Below are 19,012 nucleotides of genomic sequence, written 5' to 3'. Positions count from 1 at the left end.
TGACGACACGCACGGGAATTGACCGTGCCGCCGAGCTCACGGACCGTAGTTTCCTCGGGTAATTCGGAGGTGTTTACCCGAAGATGTCGACATTTATTTTTCACCCTCTCGAGAAAGAGAAGAAAGGTTTTGGTAGCCCTGTAGGCAGGGGCGGAGGGCCTGTTATGGCGGACTATGGCGCTCGCCATACCTTGATTTTACCTAAAATATATACTCCATACACTTTAGCTTTCCATGCTTGCAATCTCTGGCCAACCAGCCATGGCGGCTTTCGTATATCTGAGTCAAGCAACGGCGAGATGCTGGAGAAAGAAGACGACGCTAGCGAACCGTTTGGGCTGTCGCTGATCCTATGGGCTGAAGTGTATGATTACGTGGGCTGCTAACAAGGCCACAGGCACGGAATAATGGAGCACAGCCTGTAGATGGCCCAGGTCGCTAGCATTTAGATGCGCAACGGTCTCACTCGTCGTAAAAAAATCATGCTTCAAAGTTCAACCTTCAACGCAGTGGTGGGCGGGCGCACAATGGCATGATTATGAGAGGCACGGTCATGCGGAGCCAGCAGCTAGCGCAGTTCATCGATGGAGGAGGCGGAGCGTGTGCAGCCGCAAAGGATGGCTTCGTGTTGCGTACGGAGTGATGGAGCAGCCCATGGACACACAGCGAGACTACAATATTGACATACCTCGATTTTTCCGCGTCCTCCGCCGCTGCCTGTAGGCGTGTGGAAATTTCATCCATGATCCCTCTCCGGTGTGAATACTGTTGTGTCTCGAAAGGGCCCCGCCAGCTGACTTTCTGTAGATAGATTTCTACTAATAATTCAGTCTGCTGACTGCTGCTGGCTTTATAGTACCACGTCACTTGCAACTAGGGTTCAAAACGGTCGGGATAAATCTTATTCCATTCCGCTCCAATTTCTACATCTTACCCGTTCGTTTTCGTATTTTCGGACAAAATCGAAATTAGTACGAAATACGAGATATCAAATTCAAAAATGGGACAGAAACTGTTTGGCTTGTATCCCAATTGTTTCCATATTTCCTGTATTTTATCGGGATATCCCGTTTTTACTAATTCGGTATATATCATTTTTACTACTATGTGTATAGTTGTGGCTATGAATTTGTTATATCTTCTAAGTATGGGCTTATGAGTTGCGACTATATACTGTACTACTATATGTGTGGCTGTAAATTTGTTTGTGAGGTTATAAATTATTATCATGGTTTACATTTACTTGTGTTATTATCATTTGTCTATTGTTTTCATGTACTCATGCCGGGTTTGTTGGATGATTGGGTACCATACGGGTTAGTGTATTTCCATTTTGATTTTCCGTAGACCGTTCGTTTTTTTACATATATCCTTTCGAATTGGTTCGTTTTCGATATCCCGTAAGTTCGTATTCATTTTCGTGTTCGATCATTCCATTTTCAATCTCATTTTCGTATTCTATACCTATTGCTAAAGCAAGTAAGGTTTCCACCTCAAATTTTAGTTCCGTCTGTCTTGTATCATTGACAGATGAGCCTTAGTCCATCCCGTATGCGAGTCTGACTAGCTTTTTATCAATCGAAATTCTAATTGGAACCCAGACAAATCAGTCGGAATCATAATCGAAACCCGGACAAATCAATCGGAATCCCAATCAGATCCCAGAAAATCAATGCCTCGCATGGCCTATACATGAAGTGAACGAACATAAAGTTGGTGATATTATGTAGATCTATTGTATTACCCGTAGTACTATGTTAGTAAAATGTAAAAGTGAAAACGGTAACGAGGTTATCGCGACCATTTTCAGCCCTACTTACAGCCCAACTCACAGCTAACTTATATAATGATTTATTATTGATATAGGCTCCATCATTAATATATGACCACCTCATCCCCTCACAAAGTAGAAACTATGTCTTAGCTGGTTCCAAGATTACATCCCACTTCTCCTCTCTCTCCACCTCAGCATTAATGTGATGTGGCACTCCATACAGCATACTTATACCTTCCACAGCGTATGCCTTGAGTGATGCTTGGAATGGAGAGAGAACATTTAAACATCACTTCCACCATTGCAACACACGGTGCCATCACCTCAAAAATTAGGAGCGATGCAAGAACATTCACTGATACCTTATTGAATCAAAAAGAAAAAGGAGGAGAGAGACAATGCAAGTGTGAGATGTTGAGATGGTCAGACTCTTGACACAAGTGGTAGCTTTTTGGTATTTTGTTTATCTAGCACCGGTGCTCACACTACAACACATCAAAAGTGATGTCAGTAATCCCATGTGGATCCCCATTTTTTTTTCTAGCACTACTCTACATTGTGGAGGGTCTTAGATGGTCTTCTAGAGCAAGTATTATAAGATACAGTCAGCAGGATAAATGCAGTTCCATGTCAGTAGAATCTGAGGTGGTGGAGTGAGAATAAAAGAGAGAGAATGGTGAAACGCCGGACTGCACACATGGATCAAGAAAGAAATCGCCCGCTTTCAGCCGGCAACTAGCGCTAAGTTGATTTTTTGCATGGACCTTTCTGCATGCCATTAAATGCTTGTAGCCAACTCTTAGCCAATCTAGTATACTAGCTGAATATGTTATTAGCTGTAAATGACATGGCAGTTTCATTTAGCCAGCCGCCGGCTGGCTTATTAGCCATGCTCTAAGCATGTATCTCAGAAAAAATGAGTATGCAGAAATAACCTATTTCATATGTTCACACTGGATAATATAAGTTTAATTTTGTATAACCCTCTTTTGGAAATAAAAATTGTTATCACCCCTTACCAAAGAATGCATGAACAAGACGGATTATTGTCCCACAGAATCTAAACTAATATGCTTCATATATGGTTATTAGTGTTGAAGATGTCGTCAGGGATAGTTTATCTCATATAGTTCTGATTTGGGGCTATATCTCAGTATAGACTCATCCATGATAAATCATTATCTCAATGGCTCAGGACAGATGCCGTGCAACCATATGGTTAAAGCTTATCTCACTATTTTAGTGTAGATTCTAGCAGCTCGCAAATTCTTTATCCTTTGAAAACTCAATTTGATTCACCTTATTTGTTTGCAAAAGGCGTATTTTTGAAAACAAACTCCAATCCGCGCAGCAGGTGGCGGAAAGGGTAAAAGAGGATCTTGTACTTTACAAGAGGGCATTTTTAGTAACACACCCTTTTAGTAGAGGGTTCATCATCATCATGGATCCGCATACGCACCACCACCCCACCCCCAAGAGCTAGGGGGCCAGAGGGGCTTGAGTCCTCTTGCCCCATGCTGGATCCGCTCCAAGCAAATTGCTTCTACTTACTCATTCGTCACTCGAATTCTCTTGTATGATTACACTCCACTATCATTGTTGACCATTACTCTAGTACTTAATCAAAACTGATTCATCATATGATGACTATTGCGACTACTACGTTCCATAAGCAAGCAAGCAGGGTATGGTTTTCCTTCATTTGGTCCTTATTGGAATCAACACCAAACACTACAAAAAATCTGTTGATCCATGACGATTGAATTTCGTCACAGATCACTGAAAAACCGTCACAAAATAGTATCTATGACGATCTCAAATAACGTCATGTATTGAGCGTCACAGATCACACCTCGTGACGTTCCTTAAATTTTCGTCATAGATTATTTGATCCATGACGTTTTAAAATCGTCATGGTATGTCTCCGGGCCCCCTGAAGCCCAAACCAAGCCCGTTTTCTATGACGAAAATTAACGTCACGAACAGTATAATTTTCGTCACAGATTCAATTACCATGTCACACATTGATGACATGGAGGATGACGTGTCTGCTGACATGGTGATGACATGGATGACAGTGATGACATGTAAATTGACGTGGACGATGACATGACTGCTGACATGGAAAGTGAGGCTGACGTGGCAATCGACGCGGCAGATGACGTGGCTGCTGACATCAGCAACACAGCCCATGAGTTGATGGGCCGAATTCAAAGTGGGCCACCAAGTTGGGCCTGATTTCAGGCCTAGATTAATTATCAACTCGCAAAATTTCAGCCCAATATTAATAATCAACTAACAAGATTTCAGCCCAAAATTATTAATCAAAACAAGATTAATCCAAAATTCACATCACAGCCATAATAACAAGATTTATCCAGAATTCACATGACAACTCAGCAAAACAATAACATTCCAGAATCCACATGCTCAGCAAAAAGATAGTTCCATTTGTCCAGAGTCTAGAGTTCAAGCCATACAGTTTTCCAAGGCAACAAAATTAACCAGCAACAACAAAATATAGTATTCATCAAGATAACTCAGCAAAATATGAAGGCCACCCAAAAGCTACCAGATCAGACCACCATATGCTCAGCTTTGTTCATTTTGGCTTAGCAGCATCTCAATTTTCTTCTCCAACTCAGCTTGCTTCTTCCGGTTCTCCTCTTGGTCTTTGATCCTTACTTGTTCTGTTCCCTGGACTTGATTTTTCAAACCATCCATTTCTTCACGCTGGTTGTTGACGATCGACTGAAGCTCAGAATTGGTTCTTTTCTCCACCTCCAATTCTGCTTGAACATTTTGTAGTGTAGTCCTTCGCTTTGCAACCTGGATGCCCACATTCCAAAGGAAGTGATTGGTTTTTGTGTTTTGATGAAGCACAGCACCTACAACTTGGGTTGCAGACTTGGGTTGTCCATCTTCTGTTGGTGCAGCCAACTGATTTTCCATTTGTGTCTAGCAAAGATGAAAGTAGCAAACAATAGAAAACTGGTTTATGATCACAAGATATTAGAAAATAAGCATCTCTGAAAAGCACAATTAGATGTTGTCTTACAATAGCAGATTGTACAATAGGCGTGTATCCTTTCTTTTTGTTGCTGTAGTGGCGCATCTTAAACAAATCAACAGCTCATAAATTGTTTGACACCATCCATGTATTCTAGAGAAAATAATTTACCACGCACCCAACTTCGATCCATCTAGACAAGCATTGCATAAAAAACCCCAATTAACAAATCTGCTTGAATCCATAAGCTACTATCAACACAGCCAAGAAAAAAATTGATATACCTTTGGATGCCGGCCGGTGCTCACGCGAGGAAGAAGGGGAAAGACGAGACGGGTGCCCACCAATCGATGATTCCAGCGTGTCCAAGCTATTGAAGGCCGCCGTGCCGGAGGGGACGAGCCGTGGCGGCGAGCCGCGCCGAAGGGGAGGAGACGCAGTGGAGGGCCTCCAGCCGCGGAGGGGAGGGCGCACCGGAGGGGAAGAGCCGCGGAGAGGAGGCCGCGCCGGAGGGGAGTGCGCGCCGGAGGGGAGGAGCCTCGACGGCGGCGCCGGTCACGTAGGATGCAGCGGCGGCGCAGGTGCCGCGGGATGCAGCGCTGCACCTGGCCGGACTCGCGGCATGACTCATGGGATGTCACTTTTTTATTTGGCTGCTATGCAACAACACTACAAATAAAATATTGGTCTAAACACAACCACAAGCAATCAAGTGGCGTGGTGGTAAGCATCTTCACTGCCTGGCCACAGGTCGCAAGGCGGATTTTTTTGATTTTACTAGCGCTGCGCAAGTGCCGCTACTGACCTGGCTCCCAAGTGGGCCCCACTCAGCAGACCACGTGTGCGCTGACTAGGCTGCCACGTAAGCATCAAATAAGAGAAGAAAAAACTTGAATTAAAAATGAAAATGTCAAAACATATAGTTAAAATAGCTATGATGATTTTTATGACATTAATGTTAAAATGTCATGTTTTGTGGGCTAAATTATGACGAATTCAATAAAACGTCATATTTTGTGGGCTCAATTATGACGAATTCAATAAAATGTCATAAAGTTCTGGGCCTAGGGTCCATACTTTCAAATCCGTCATAGATTGTGTGCAATTGTGACGCTCCATTAAAATGTCATAAAATTTTCGTCATAGATCACCACATTTCTTGTAGTGAAGGTGGACTCCAATGGCGGTCTCTTTGGTGGAGACATAAAAGTATTGGACATATCGAACCTCCACAAACCATTGAGCCAGAAGTAGCAGAAAGCACCAAAAGCAAGTTCTAGGGTTAGATTAATACTAAGATGGATTTGGGTTTATTTGCAAATTATGGATCCTAGAGTTGCAATTGAGTTTTGCAAGTTATATATTTTGTTGTAGTTCAGTCTTCTGCCAAATGATTTCACCGTTGAAGATTTTCGATAAGGCAACAGTTGATGGGCATAGCCAAGCGAGCAATGCACTCTTTTTTTTTTCTAAATCAATTCTACGCACATAATGTAGCTCTTAAGTCTTAACAACACATCCTTATGAACCCTTCTAATTGCTAGATAATTGTTCCAGCCAATAATTTGTGAAATGATAGGAAGAAAAGATATTTATAGATTACTCGGACTTTTTTTCGGCCCACCTCTACTATAAGATCGACATAATCCTGTAATAATGAAAACTGAAATGGCATGCAGTGCAGTGCAGAGCTTCAATACGAAGAAAATTTCTGAACTGAGTTTGGTACATTATTTTTAAGTAAGAAATCTTTTTTGCAAGTGAAGAGAGTGCTTTATTATCTAGCAGGTCCTGAAAGCTGTTGCTGATACAGTTGTGGGCTCACCGTGGGAAGCGGGAAGACTCCTTTTTCTTACACTGCTGGGCAAATAACCTAGTTATGGTGCTACCACATTCTCTCTTAAATCACGCCCCCCCCCCCCTCCTCTTCCAAAATGATTTTATGCACAACCTCTCTCCTCGCATCAATAAAATTGTTCAGGCTGGCTCCTAACCCGTCGTAGTTTTCCCAAAAAAAAAGGACAAAACGCACGCATGTGCTTGCCTCACCCAAACTGCAGAGTATTCCTTCCAGCTAACAAAGCCAACTCGTCATTTCTTCAAATAAGGAACCCTTTTGTTTTCGAGTATATTTTTTGAACCGAAAAGAGAGTGCTTTATTAACTAGGAGGGGGAGTTTTACATCCACTATAAGAATGAGGGACGAAACGCACGCAGCTGCTTGCCTCATCCAAACTGCAGAGTGTGTATTCCTTCCAGCTAACAAAGCCAAACTGCAGAGTGTGCTTTACTGCTTTATTTGCAACTTGATTGCTTTCTCCTGGCTTGAACTATCCTCCATAGATCCATGGAGCACCGAGGACAGTTCTAGCTTTCCCTTCAGCAATGGCGAAGCCAAAGTCTCATGTCTGATTTATCCATCTTCCTGCTTCTTAGGGCATTAACAATGCAACTCGGGCGCAATCTGACTCCATTACGATTGGTTCATCACACCATTGGGTTGCAAACCGGCGAATGCCTCCTCCTTCAGCCGCCCCTGCGCATCTGAACACACGGTACGCGCCATGGCCGTGAAGCAAGACCAGTGAGCCAGTGCAATCGCGTGCGACGACGCCAAGTCGCCAACCCCAGCAGCCCCAGAATCTGTCAGAAAAAGAACCATCAGAGAATCTTGGCGCCCGTCGTCGTCATCCTCAAACGACTCGATGGAGCCGAGTTATGCCCCGTCCTTTTGCCCATGTCTTTTTCCTGCGTTTTTTTTCCATTTTCTTGTGGAGGACAGTATTAATTAATTAACCTAACCTAGTCTAGGGCGTTGTTAGTCGCCGGTGAGCCAGGGAGAGCTGGCTCCCATGGCCCTGTTGGCTCCGCCGGCGGACGGCGACCGGGGGGGCATGTCGCCAGAGTGTCGACACTTCTTTCTTGCGCCCCTCGTCGCTATAGCTTTGCCCAAAGTTGTATACTTTCAGTAAAATCAATGGCTCTGTTTGGATGCATGTGTTATTTAGTAACACACTCCAAATAATCCCAAATAACATTTGAGAGCCAAACATATGTGTTATTTGGCATTAACACATCTCAAAACTCTAACCCCTCCAAGAGGTAATTATTGTGTTACTTTTGGTGGGCCTCACTGAAAAAAGAGAGAGCATTGGTTCTTTAAGCACCATTAAATGCTAAATAACATTTGGATCCGAACTAGTAAGTGTTAAGGGTTATTTGGAGGGTTAAAAACTAACACTAACACTTACAATAGGATCCAAACACGGCCAATGTAGTGCTAGTGCTTAGTATTTGTATATATATAAATACACGAAAGCGCAGGCGATAAGTGTATCTGGCAGCGACGTCCTGCTGGACGCGAGCTCAGAGTCGACATCAAGCATTCAAGTAGGCCTCGTTTGGTTTGTGCTGTGCTAGTGAATAGTGACATTTTGACCGCTAATTACAGTGTCAAACAAAGCTATTTTACAAAACCAACTTCAGAACCTCCGCGCTAATGACCTGAAGAATCTAATGAGACCTTTGACCGCGCAATTAGAGGATAGTTACTGTAGCATCACTGTAGCAAGTCGTCGATTAATTACCGTCATTAGATTCAGCATCACTGTAGCAAGCCGTCGATTAATTACCGTCATTAGATTCAGCATCACTGTAGCAAGCCGTCGATTAATTACCGTCATTAGATTCAGCATCACTGTAGCAAGCCGTCGATTAATTACCGTCATTAGATTCGTCGCGAAAAGCTACTCATCCCGGAAAAAAGTTTTGCAAATAGATTTCATTTAGTACACCATGCCTTCGAGATTTTTTTTTGTAGAATAGAATATAATGGAATAGAATGTAAGCGGCAGCGCACGCAGACGCAAGACGCAGTGAAACTTGACCGACGACTTGGGTCTTGTCCGCAGGACGACCAACACGGCCATGGGTCTTGTCCAACTCGATCACTTGTGTCTGACCACATGTGTTCCTTTTTTTTTGGCCCAAACATATGCAGGATTGTAGAAAGAACATGTCCGTGTTACTCTCTCCGTCTTAAATTATTAGTTATTTTGGATTTTCTATTTAGAACGGAAAAAGTAGTATGTTACCGGTCAATTGTAAAGGCCTGTCAGGTTTTTTTTCTCCATAGGACTTGTGCGTGACAAAAGTAAATAAAACGATTTGGGGATATCAACTGGATGTGATTTTTATTGGTAGAACCATGTTAAAAATGCATGTTGGATTAGAAAATGAAGTATTGAGTCCAGGAGTGTTGAGGACACATATATTTCTTAGAAAATATATGTGAAAAAATAGAAATAGTTGGAACGAACAATATAGTGGAAAAAAATGTTGCATCTTCGAAAGAACTGTTGTGCCGTTCCATAAAATAAAGCTGGACCGAAATAAAAAATATTGAGAAAACATATATTGCATAGAGGAAATGTTGAGTTGTCAAAAGTTGCACGGAGAAATATTTGTTGGAAAGGGAAATATTAGTTGGAAAGGGAAAATAATAGTAATTTATTTCTCGACCGTTCAAAAGTTCAATTTGTTGTCTGGTTGGGGAAAAGTTGGTAGGCTTTCCTTGGTTTCGGAAAAGCAGGCACTGAAGAAGAAGTAGCAGCCAGCCATGTCCAAGGTTGAAGATGCCACCAAGCATTGGCCTCTCTTTCTTTCCACCAACGCCTTCCGCAGACTCCCAAGCGCTCCAAATTCTGAAGCATCTTTAACATCGCCATTGACCATAAAGCAGAAAGCTAACAGAGCAAAAGATACGGCGATTGCACGGCACTCCGTAGGCCTTAAAAGTGAATTAAAAAGACAAGAGCATAAAAATGCCACTTAGGATGGATTAGATTTTTTGCAAAGAAGATCGAGTGGACCAACGGCTCAGCAGCAACGGGGGGAAAGCACGAAAGAACGATGGACGACGGCGTTTCTGTGGCCACTTTCACCCTTTTTTTTCATTTGCTTTTAGCATCTGGTTCCACTTTGAAGTCATGTTTGAAAGCTCTAACGTGACAAGGAGATCAATGTATAACGCACGCCAGACGTGAAATATAACAGATTACCATTGGTAAAAGTACATTTCACAGTATCTAATGAAATATAACAGATTACCATTGGTAAAAGTACATTTCATCAGTATCTTAACGGATAATTGTCGACTTTTCATGCGTTACATCTGTGTGTTTGACGGCAAGTGCATTCAGGGGAGGGATTATATTAGAGTTGCCTGATTTTTCTTTTGTCTAATCAGGCAACGAATCTCGATCGTTCGATCTTCATCTAATATCTCAGTTGGCTCCATCCGATCCTCATTCCTCCTGGTTTCCATCCGACGGCACACTGTCACGCTTGATCACCAACCCTACACCTGGCAACTTGGTTACCATACCCGCTCGCAACCGCAACCGGCCCCTCCCTCTTGCCACCTCAGCGGCCCGGCCCACCCTCGAGCTGCCACCGGCCCACCACCACCGCAACCGGTCCTTCCCCTCCTCCAACCCATCCTTTTTTTAAGCACAGCGAATCCATTTCTTTTCCTCGTTAATATCGAAACTCTAATCTCTGCACCTCCATTAGCGGCTTTATGTGTCCTTTGGTGGCTAAGGCCTGTTTGGTAGAGCTCCTGTCACCTTTGATAGAAGTTACTTAAGAGTATTTTATATGATGCTTTAAGTTTTAAGGAGAAATTGATTATGTGCAGGAAGTGAATTAAGAGAATCTAGTTTTTTTCAGCTCCTAGAATCATGCTAGAATCACTTCACTGCTGAAGTTGCTTTGGAAGCTCTACGAAACAAACCCATAGATTAAGATCCCTCTTACCATAGTCGTCAAACATAGGGGCTTTTTTTTATCTATGTTGAATATCTTGACCATGGGGGCATCTCAATGAGTCATGGTTGCTTGAAAGTGTTACGTGTGTAAGGTGTAGGTTTTGGAGCCCAAGTGATTTATGATCTTGAAAGAGGCTTTATTATCCTTAATTATTCACTTTGTCCCCTTGGTCCATTTATCAAATTTTATTTGAAGTTACTCCTATGAATTATTTCACGGACCATATACAAGCTAAGTTTAAGTTTAAATTTTGTAGTGTGATAAAGAACATGGTACCCTACGTTATAAAAAAACTTCAGGATTTGCACTTTTTTAGGAACTGCCAATGTTTTGTTAATAGAGCACGAGAATACATTGAAAAACTCTTTCAGAAAAAAATACAGACCAAGGAAGAGGAAGACTTCCCCACACCCCAGCCCACACACGCACATCCACTGTCTTGCTATATTGGCTTTTAAAAGAAACCTTTCTTTTCCAGCTCATTGCAGTCTAACTTCCCCTTCTACCATCCAAATTGCTCGCCACTTTTGTGCCAATGCAAATCTCCTTTCAATGCTGTCCACTCAATATAGTTTGACCATTAAAAATTGTAGATTAAATTTTTTTAAAAAAAGAACGTACCCAGTGCCGTAGGCTTCCCGCACTGTGCGGGGTCTGAGGAAAAAAATAAATAAAAATTGTAGATTAAATTTTAAAATATACAAATAAAAAATCAATAAAAACTTAAATGAAACAGAAAGAATAATAAAAATCATAAAAATCTTGAATAATAAAAATCATAAAAATCTTGAGCACTTTTTGACAAATTCAACTTCCAGGTGAGAAACATGAATTTGAAAATTCCAATGCATATTATAATGCTATAAAAAGGTTATAACACAAGCATATGAAAACCACTTGTTTTGTTTATAGACATGATCATGCAACCACAATAACTTCAATTCTGCAGGAGCAAGGGCTTGGCCAATGGCCTCATTCTGACTGTTTGTTGCAATTTACCTCGCATCTCATTAACATACCAGTATATCCCTGGATTTTCTCACATCTACAAGGACGAACAGACACTAAGCTTATTTCTTTCTCTTTCTTTTTTGAACGAAATGAATTATTGTACTCTCATTGTGATACAATAGAACATTTACATTCTTTAATTCATCGACTAGTGTGCCTAATACAAATAGTCCAGTAGTGCAGAAGTGGTAAAATGCCACAATGGCGTGAACCTTGAGATCTACTCGTTGGGGTCAAGGAATCCGACAAGGCACTTCTCCAAAAGGAACTCTGCATTTACCCAAGCATGGTATTTATCTATAGCAAAGTCAAGAAGTCATCAAGAATTATAAACCTCTGCACAATCACAATAATGAGACAACTAATGATCAGAATCATCAGCAGGTCAATCACCAAGAGATTGACGAGATAAGGCTGCAAAAGCGTCACAGTGATCATGTGACAAAACATAATGTGTCGTTTCTATTCCATGCCTTTCGGTAACACATCAACTTGCATGAGAAGAATTGTGTTGCAGTGTGAATACACAACAAGTAACAAGATATTTTCAGAAAAAAAAAACAATAGAAGGATACTGAACAAAGCAGTGCAGTCCTTTCCAGCAGCTTTCATAAGCATATCAACTCCTGCAAACAAATGCCAAAATATGATGCAAGGTAGCAAAAAATTTATCATGATACGAAACTTTGAAGGAACAACTGAAAAGGCTTTAAAGTGGAAGCAGCAGTTCTGAAACTCAACAGAATAACTCTGCATGATCTAAGATTACCTCCAGGATGAAATTTCATGTATGGAGCAATATTATAAACACGGCCTTTGAGAACTGTCCAAATGCAATCTCCAGTTTTATGCTGCTTAACTTCTTCCAAAGAAATTAACCTTCGATTTGACTGCCCCTTGAGCCCTATAAAAGAAAGAAAAGCATATTTTTTGTTGCATCAACTATCTGTACGATCAATTGAGGGGCAAAACACACATTAAGCAGGTAAGGAAAGATGAGAAAACATGAACTCAAAATTCAGTGTAAGTACATAGTTCTAGTCAATCTCAGACTGAGATAGAGGTTTACCGTTTACAAGATCTCAAAACATATCAAGCACCGGCGGAGCTACATGTCGGCAAACATGGGCTGTGCCCCCCCCCCCTGCCCCCAAATGAAATCACATAGCATCATTTCAAGTTTAATTGGTTCAGTGATTTTCCTTCTTGGTTAGAGTATTCAGAGAGCAACCACCGAGCATATTGTCTTCTTTGCTTCATTTCCAGTAAGAATATAAAGAGAAGAAGCGGTTCTGATGTCTTCGCAGTACAAGATTTTGGAACACTTGAATGATAGATTGCTTCGGTTGCTTCTCACTCTATTAGTTTCAACAAGGAGCATTGAGTGTGCTTTTTCTACCTTGAAGATCATCAAAATAGGACTGCACGATACGATGAAAGACAAATTTCTTTACAACAGCTTGCTAGCATATATGTTTATAAGTTAAGCAAAATGCCCCCCCCCCCCCCCCCCCTACGGCTCATTTCTAGCTCTATCAAGCTAATTTTTAAAAGGTTTTGCATCATGGTGTAAACATTGTCTAGCTGCCTATCATGAAGACACTCTGATACTGATAACAGCATCTTGGTCTTCACATAAGTACTCAACAGCCAACTTGTATCAGAAAAATCATCAAGTTAAGACATGTAAGTCTTATTATGACCACATAAATTACAAAATAAAAAAATCCTATTAATTTGTAGCTAAAGCCATTATCATTAAGAAACTTATCATTGTGCCCTCACGCAAAACAACAGGCTCATCCCTTATGAACCTGATTGACTTATCGTGCTACAAAACTGAAACATAAATATGGAGCTAGTATTCAGAAGAGCCATCAGCCACCCAGATTATGAATAGTCCTATGAGGCTAGGACTGATGCAAAGTGTTACCAAGGCATAAAGGCTACAGTAGGCAGTGTTAAATTAGAAAAGGAAATTTCTTCAAAGGAAAATGGCTAATATAAACATTAAAAAGTTAAAGGTTCTCAACTTAGATAATGTGAACTATGCAGCAAGGTAAGCATTGAGTTTCTCAAGCTGGCAATATTTCTTTTATACTGATAGAACCCCACAGAGGACCTAACAAGTCAGCACAAAATACAGAACCTTTATCTCAGACAAAAATACACAGCAGAAAAACATGGCACAGTAACTTAAATCGCTACAGAATGCAGAAGTTTTCAACTAGTATAATTATGACTGCTTCACTGTCATTCCCGGATCCCCACGACAGGTCCTTTGAGAGGCATCAATTATGAAGCAGCATCAACCACTCTGTAGTAACCAGATAAATCCAAGTACCAAAGATCATCAAACAGCACCCACTAAAGTCTGTAACAACTTACCAGCTAGATCAGGATGTGTTCGTGTCAGCTTTAACCAATCCATTTGGCTATAGCCCTTCTCGAAAGGAACCTTTTTCCGTACTGCAGGTTTCTTCGATGAAGGTTTTGCCTGTGACGACACATTTGATTCTGCTCCACCACTTGTTTGTGTAATTGGTTCTTTCATGTTGCTGTCTTGTATTGAAACACTAGCACTGTTACCAGACCTATCTTTATCTGAGTCATTGGCTTTCAAGCCATCACTCTTTGCAGTTTTCGCACGATCAACATGAACATCCTCGAGCGACATACTTGCCACAGGAATGGCTTTAGGAGATCCTAATTGTCCGTCATTTTCTTCAGAACTAACCTGAAAGGATATAACACAAAAGTTTAGACGCCATACCAGAAAAAGTAAACCATTAGCAAGAAAATTTACCACCTACTAACCCAAAAAAGGACAATGAAGTGAGTGCCGATGAAGATACACTAGGTAATTAGCTAATTAACCCAATCCTACAACATCAGCAACTGAGACAAAAACAACTAAGAGCAACTGTTTTGATGCATGCATCATGAATTCATGATAATAGCATCAAGGCATACATTTCCATACAGCAAAGAGAAGGCAAAAACAATCAGAGCCCCTCACCCATCCTGTTTCTTATTTCCTCCGCTTGACTTGTTCAAATAGTATACAGAAATGTAACCTATGCACTTGTACTGGTTTCAGAAATGAACATATATTGGTGAAACCAAATCCTTGGCTCCATGCTTATTGCGGATTATCAAAGCAAGCGACACGATTTAAGCCTTATGGTTATTAATTTTTGTGTGGAAACAAATATCGGACATATTATCTATTGTATTAGAACTAAGTGATGTTTTCATGTTTACAAAACTCTTTATGAACCCCACAAAGTACGCAGTTGAGCTTTGAGCAGAAAACTTTTGGGAGCAGGGAAAAAAACTGATAAGTAATGTAATGGTACAAAGCAGTAGAACAGCAAACATAAAAGCACTGACACAAACGACCACCACGCCTACCTTGCAGAAGGTGAAGTCAGATGAATCGCCATCAGCCATCTCAGAGCCTTCCGAACAACACTCCAAATATACCCTGGTTCATGTTCACAAGGCAGGGTGTGTAAAATACTAGGTGGTTTCAGAAACCCCAACCAAATTTAGGACATACAGATTCACGGTTGCATAGCAATAGCTGACAAACCGCAAGAGCCTGTTACTGTTCAGGTGGCCTGTTTTTTTTTACTGCTACTATTACCCCCACCCCGCCGTCCAGCAATGGAATTCGCAACAAACAGGTGAATTTGAGTATCCAACCAAGAGGAGTAGATTCGGAATGCACTGATCGGAGCAAGCTAGGTTAGGGCGCCGTACCAAGAAAGCCGATCCGATTCCTGGCGGGTCTCCACTTGGCGGCAGCAAAGTAGAGGGGCGGAGGGGAAGGCGAGGAGGCGACTTCCTCCGAGGTGGGCGCCGCGCCGCGCTTCTGTGGAAGGCGGCCTGGACCCAGACGGCGCGCGCGCCGGGCGCTGGGAGCGGGGGCTCGATGTAGGCCGTAGGCGTGGGAGCTTGGGATGAACAGGCCCCGAGCCGGCGGGGAGGAGGGAGAGAAGCGTCACCGGTGGCCCCGCTGTAGCCGTCCCCGCTGCAGGGGAAGGGGAGAAGATCAGAAGATGGAGGAGGGAGCTCCGACTGGTTTGGTAGGGGGGCAATTCACTCAATGGCATTAAAATTTTAGCCAATTTCTTGATTGTCATTGACCCCACATGTCATAGACACAAAAAAAACTCTTCAATGCCATTTAGTGTCAATTCCCTCAATGCCATTAAGCCCTAGTTTGGAAGCCACAATCCCCGCCGGGTTCCCTGCGGTTTCCCGGGCCCGAAAAACCCGAGGGGTAAGCTCCCCTGGGCTACCTGTCAAGGCGTTTGGTAGCCCATCAGACGCGGAATCGCGGCCCGCTTCGCTGCGTTTTCCACACGGAAGAAATCCGCGAGGCATGAGGCCGGGAGCGTTTTCCCCGTTCCTCGACCCCTCGCGGCTCTCGACGCCGCCAGCTTCGCTCGCGAGTCACGACGCATCATGGGCGAGACCGCCGCCGCCACCGCCTCCCATGCGACCTCCCCCTCCGCCGTCGTGTCCTCAAGCGAGACCGCCAACACGACGCTAGCACCTGCGCCTTCACAGGTTAGTCCGCCTCCGCCCGCATCTCCTCCCCCAAGTTCGATGCGAATGAGATCCCCGGCGCCGTTGCCGTGGATCCACCCCCCCCCCCCCCCCCGCCCCCCTGCTGCGTCGCCTCTGCTGCGCCTCTTTCGCGATCCAGTCCCTCTGCCTCTACTTGGTGAGTCCAGCACCTTCGCTTCCGCCAGCATCTCCTTGCCACTATGGTTTCTCCTCACCTCACACCAATTCTTGTAGATATTGGGGAGGAAGAGCTGCAGACCTGCAGCCACGAGCGGAGGACGGCCTGAGAGATTGGGTCCTAGGCGTGGGCGTTGACTTGTTACTAATTCACCATCTGTGCCATGGTAAAGATTGCTTCAAGATTGAAATGCATTGTCTTCTTTGGTTTTTACTGCACCTGTGCTGGTTCCTCTTTATGATCCCTAAATCTGACTAGATTTAATTTTTGTATTCATGTTCCTGAGTAGTATGGGCAACTTAGCATCTACCATAGTGCATCATCAAAGCGTATGGAGTAGTTAGGGGTCGATTTCTTTGTGCGGAATAAATTCAGACATGAAAAGAACAGATATATGGAGTCAGCACATCATGTTTTGACATTGATTTTATTTGTGCAGAATTAATTATTGAAATCAAAACAGACATGACCTCCATTTGAAACATAACAACAAGCAGGAAAGAGTTCTACATGTAAACCAAATCGAGGCAATTGATGAATTCTGCTCTAGTAGAGTAGTTTAGGTGCTGCATAAAGAGTATCTGGAACTCAAAGATAGAAGTAACTTTGCATGCAGATTTCTAGTTAATTGCATTGGTAATTCAGTTACTTGTGGATTTTTGACAAAGGCTTTTACATGGTTTGGTTGCTTATGATAATTGGAATTCTAGTTGTCCAAAATTGCATCTGATTGCAATTTAGTTATGTAGCTCTAGGTGTGAAAATTATCTTCCATTCAGGCTAAGATTAAGGGCACAGCCAGACTTTTCTTTTCCTCTATATTTTGTACTGCCAGATCTGTTAAGAAAATGAGCTATTGCACAGAAGTGCTGGTTTTACCTGTTGTAAATATGCTCTGTTGTAGCTGAAGATCTGCCACCCAGTTATTTACATCATAATATTTTTCTTTTGTTAATATTGTGAACTAAGCTTACTTGTGAGCTTCCCTGCTAGGTCTATCAATATGTGATAGTTTGTTGGGTGCACTACCTTAAAGGGCTATTGATTATTTGATATTTTTGTCAATTGAATTATTTCCTATTTACATAGTATTAAAGCTGCTATACCAGTTGAAGAATATTTAGCAAGTCAGTTAGCATGTCTGAAAAACTAATGTGATAGTCTCTCTTTTTTCCCTTCTGTTTCTTTTAGTAGCTACAGCATGAATAATGACTCCGTGGATGCAACTATTTCAGAGTTATAACAACTGTGGTAAATCACATCTACTTACCTATCAGAATGGTCTGCTCAATACTTGAAAAATATGGGAATCATGGTAACTCAGTACTTAGCTATGCACATATAGAAGCTGAATCGTAATATATGCATAGGAATCATGGTAGCATCTCATACCCAGTACTTAGCCTTTTTTTATGTCTGTTCTATTAGCCTTTTCTTAGCTTGATATTTTTTGAGCTTATTTGTGCTATTTGATTGTTATTTTTTTTAGCAAAGCCCAAGGCAAGACAGATATGTCATGAGCTTTTCTTATAAAAGTTGTTCTGTCAACATAGTTATATCTTAACATTATCTAATTGTTCAAGTTCAGATTGGGAGTAGCCAGATTGGTGATTATGAAGATTAACTTTGGAGGACCAGTTTCTTTGTGTTTGATGCAAAGCACTTGGTGGAAGCAACCTGAAAAGCCCAGTTTCCTTGTTCTGTGTTGTTTACATCTTTACGCTGGGAACGTAAAAAGGAAAGTGAAGCGGCAAGGCTATTGTGAATCTTGTGAAAAGAGTTAGTCATAATGTTTATTAGTGTCAAAATTCTTAGTGATCCATTTTATTTTTATTATATGTTGGATGTGTGAATGGAGATGACCTGTGATGTGATGATGAGTGGATTTGCTTGGTTGGATATATTAGATGGTACTTAAATTAAACTTTTGCAGACTTAGCTATACCAAATAATTCCTCACAGTTGATGTGTTGATTCAGATCTTCCCATGTTACTCACTTTGTTGATTCAGATCTTCGCATGTTATTCACCTCTTAAGTTACATGCATTTTGTGATTGTTCGAAACATACATATTGCATATCTCCCTTTGGATTATTGAAAATGGTAGGAATATAATTTTTGGTCGACCCCCCTCTCCCTGGGGAAAACCGTTCCAAAGAGCAGCAGGGAAATTCTCCCATTCGGGGATAATATCCCCTAGGGTGGAGGGGGAACGAGTAAGCCCAGAAAATTCCCCGTGAGGGACTTCCTTCCCTGGGTTAATTAGTAGTTGCTGCCAAACTAGCCCTAAAATTTTAGCCAATTCCTTGATTGCCATTGACCCCACATGTCATAGACACAAAAAAATCTCTTCAATGCCATTTAGTGGCATTCAAGGGATTGACGAAAATTTCAATGACATTCAGGGAATTAACTCGTTGGTAGGGACTAGGGAGGGAGGGGACGAAGTGGAGGAACAAGATGGTAAATAATAAAATAATAATATACATCTTTTGCCGCAAGTGTCAAACTTCCGCCATATACGATTCATTCGTCATCCGTGATGCAGTTCACACTTTGAATTTTTCTACGGTGTTGATTCCAATTAATACATTTTTTTCCAAATATAAGAATATAGTCATATACACCTTT

General features: G+C 42.0%; 1 protein-coding gene and 1 long non-coding RNA gene across 3 annotated transcripts; one reads left to right on the top strand and one right to left on the bottom strand.

The window, feature by feature from the left end:
* Window positions 1-11,500: 11,500 nt before the first annotated feature.
* On the bottom strand, window positions 11,501-15,531 carry LOC120659729 (cytochrome b5 domain-containing protein RLF-like). Of its 2 annotated transcripts, none has more exons than XM_039937953.1 (6): window positions 15,390-15,531; window positions 15,039-15,111; window positions 14,013-14,361; window positions 12,394-12,528; window positions 12,200-12,250; window positions 11,501-11,844 (listed from the first exon to the last, which is right to left on the bottom strand). In XM_039937953.1, exons 2-6 carry the CDS (start codon window positions 15,075-15,077, stop codon window positions 11,684-11,686), a joined length of 735 nt encoding a protein of 244 aa, XP_039793887.1. In that variant the 5' UTR covers window positions 15,078-15,111; window positions 15,390-15,531; the 3' UTR covers window positions 11,501-11,683. The 2 variants fall into 2 exon arrangements, with proteins under 2 accessions (XP_039793887.1, XP_039793888.1); XM_039937954.1 differs by having other exon boundaries at window positions 11,535-11,921.
* A 755-nt stretch (window positions 15,532-16,286) lies between these two features.
* LOC120659728 lies at window positions 16,287-18,279 on the top strand. The gene is made up of 3 exons (XR_005669154.1): window positions 16,287-16,359; window positions 16,437-16,546; window positions 17,969-18,279. It is a non-coding gene; the product is annotated as an uncharacterized LOC120659728 (long non-coding RNA).
* Window positions 18,280-19,012: the final 733 nt, after the last annotated feature.

Source organism: Panicum virgatum, chromosome 2N, assembly GCF_016808335.1.
Source record: "Panicum virgatum strain AP13 chromosome 2N, P.virgatum_v5, whole genome shotgun sequence".
Lineage (NCBI taxonomy): Eukaryota > Viridiplantae > Streptophyta > Magnoliopsida > Poales > Poaceae > Panicum > Panicum virgatum.
This window is presented reverse-complemented; position numbering and strand designations above follow the sequence as displayed.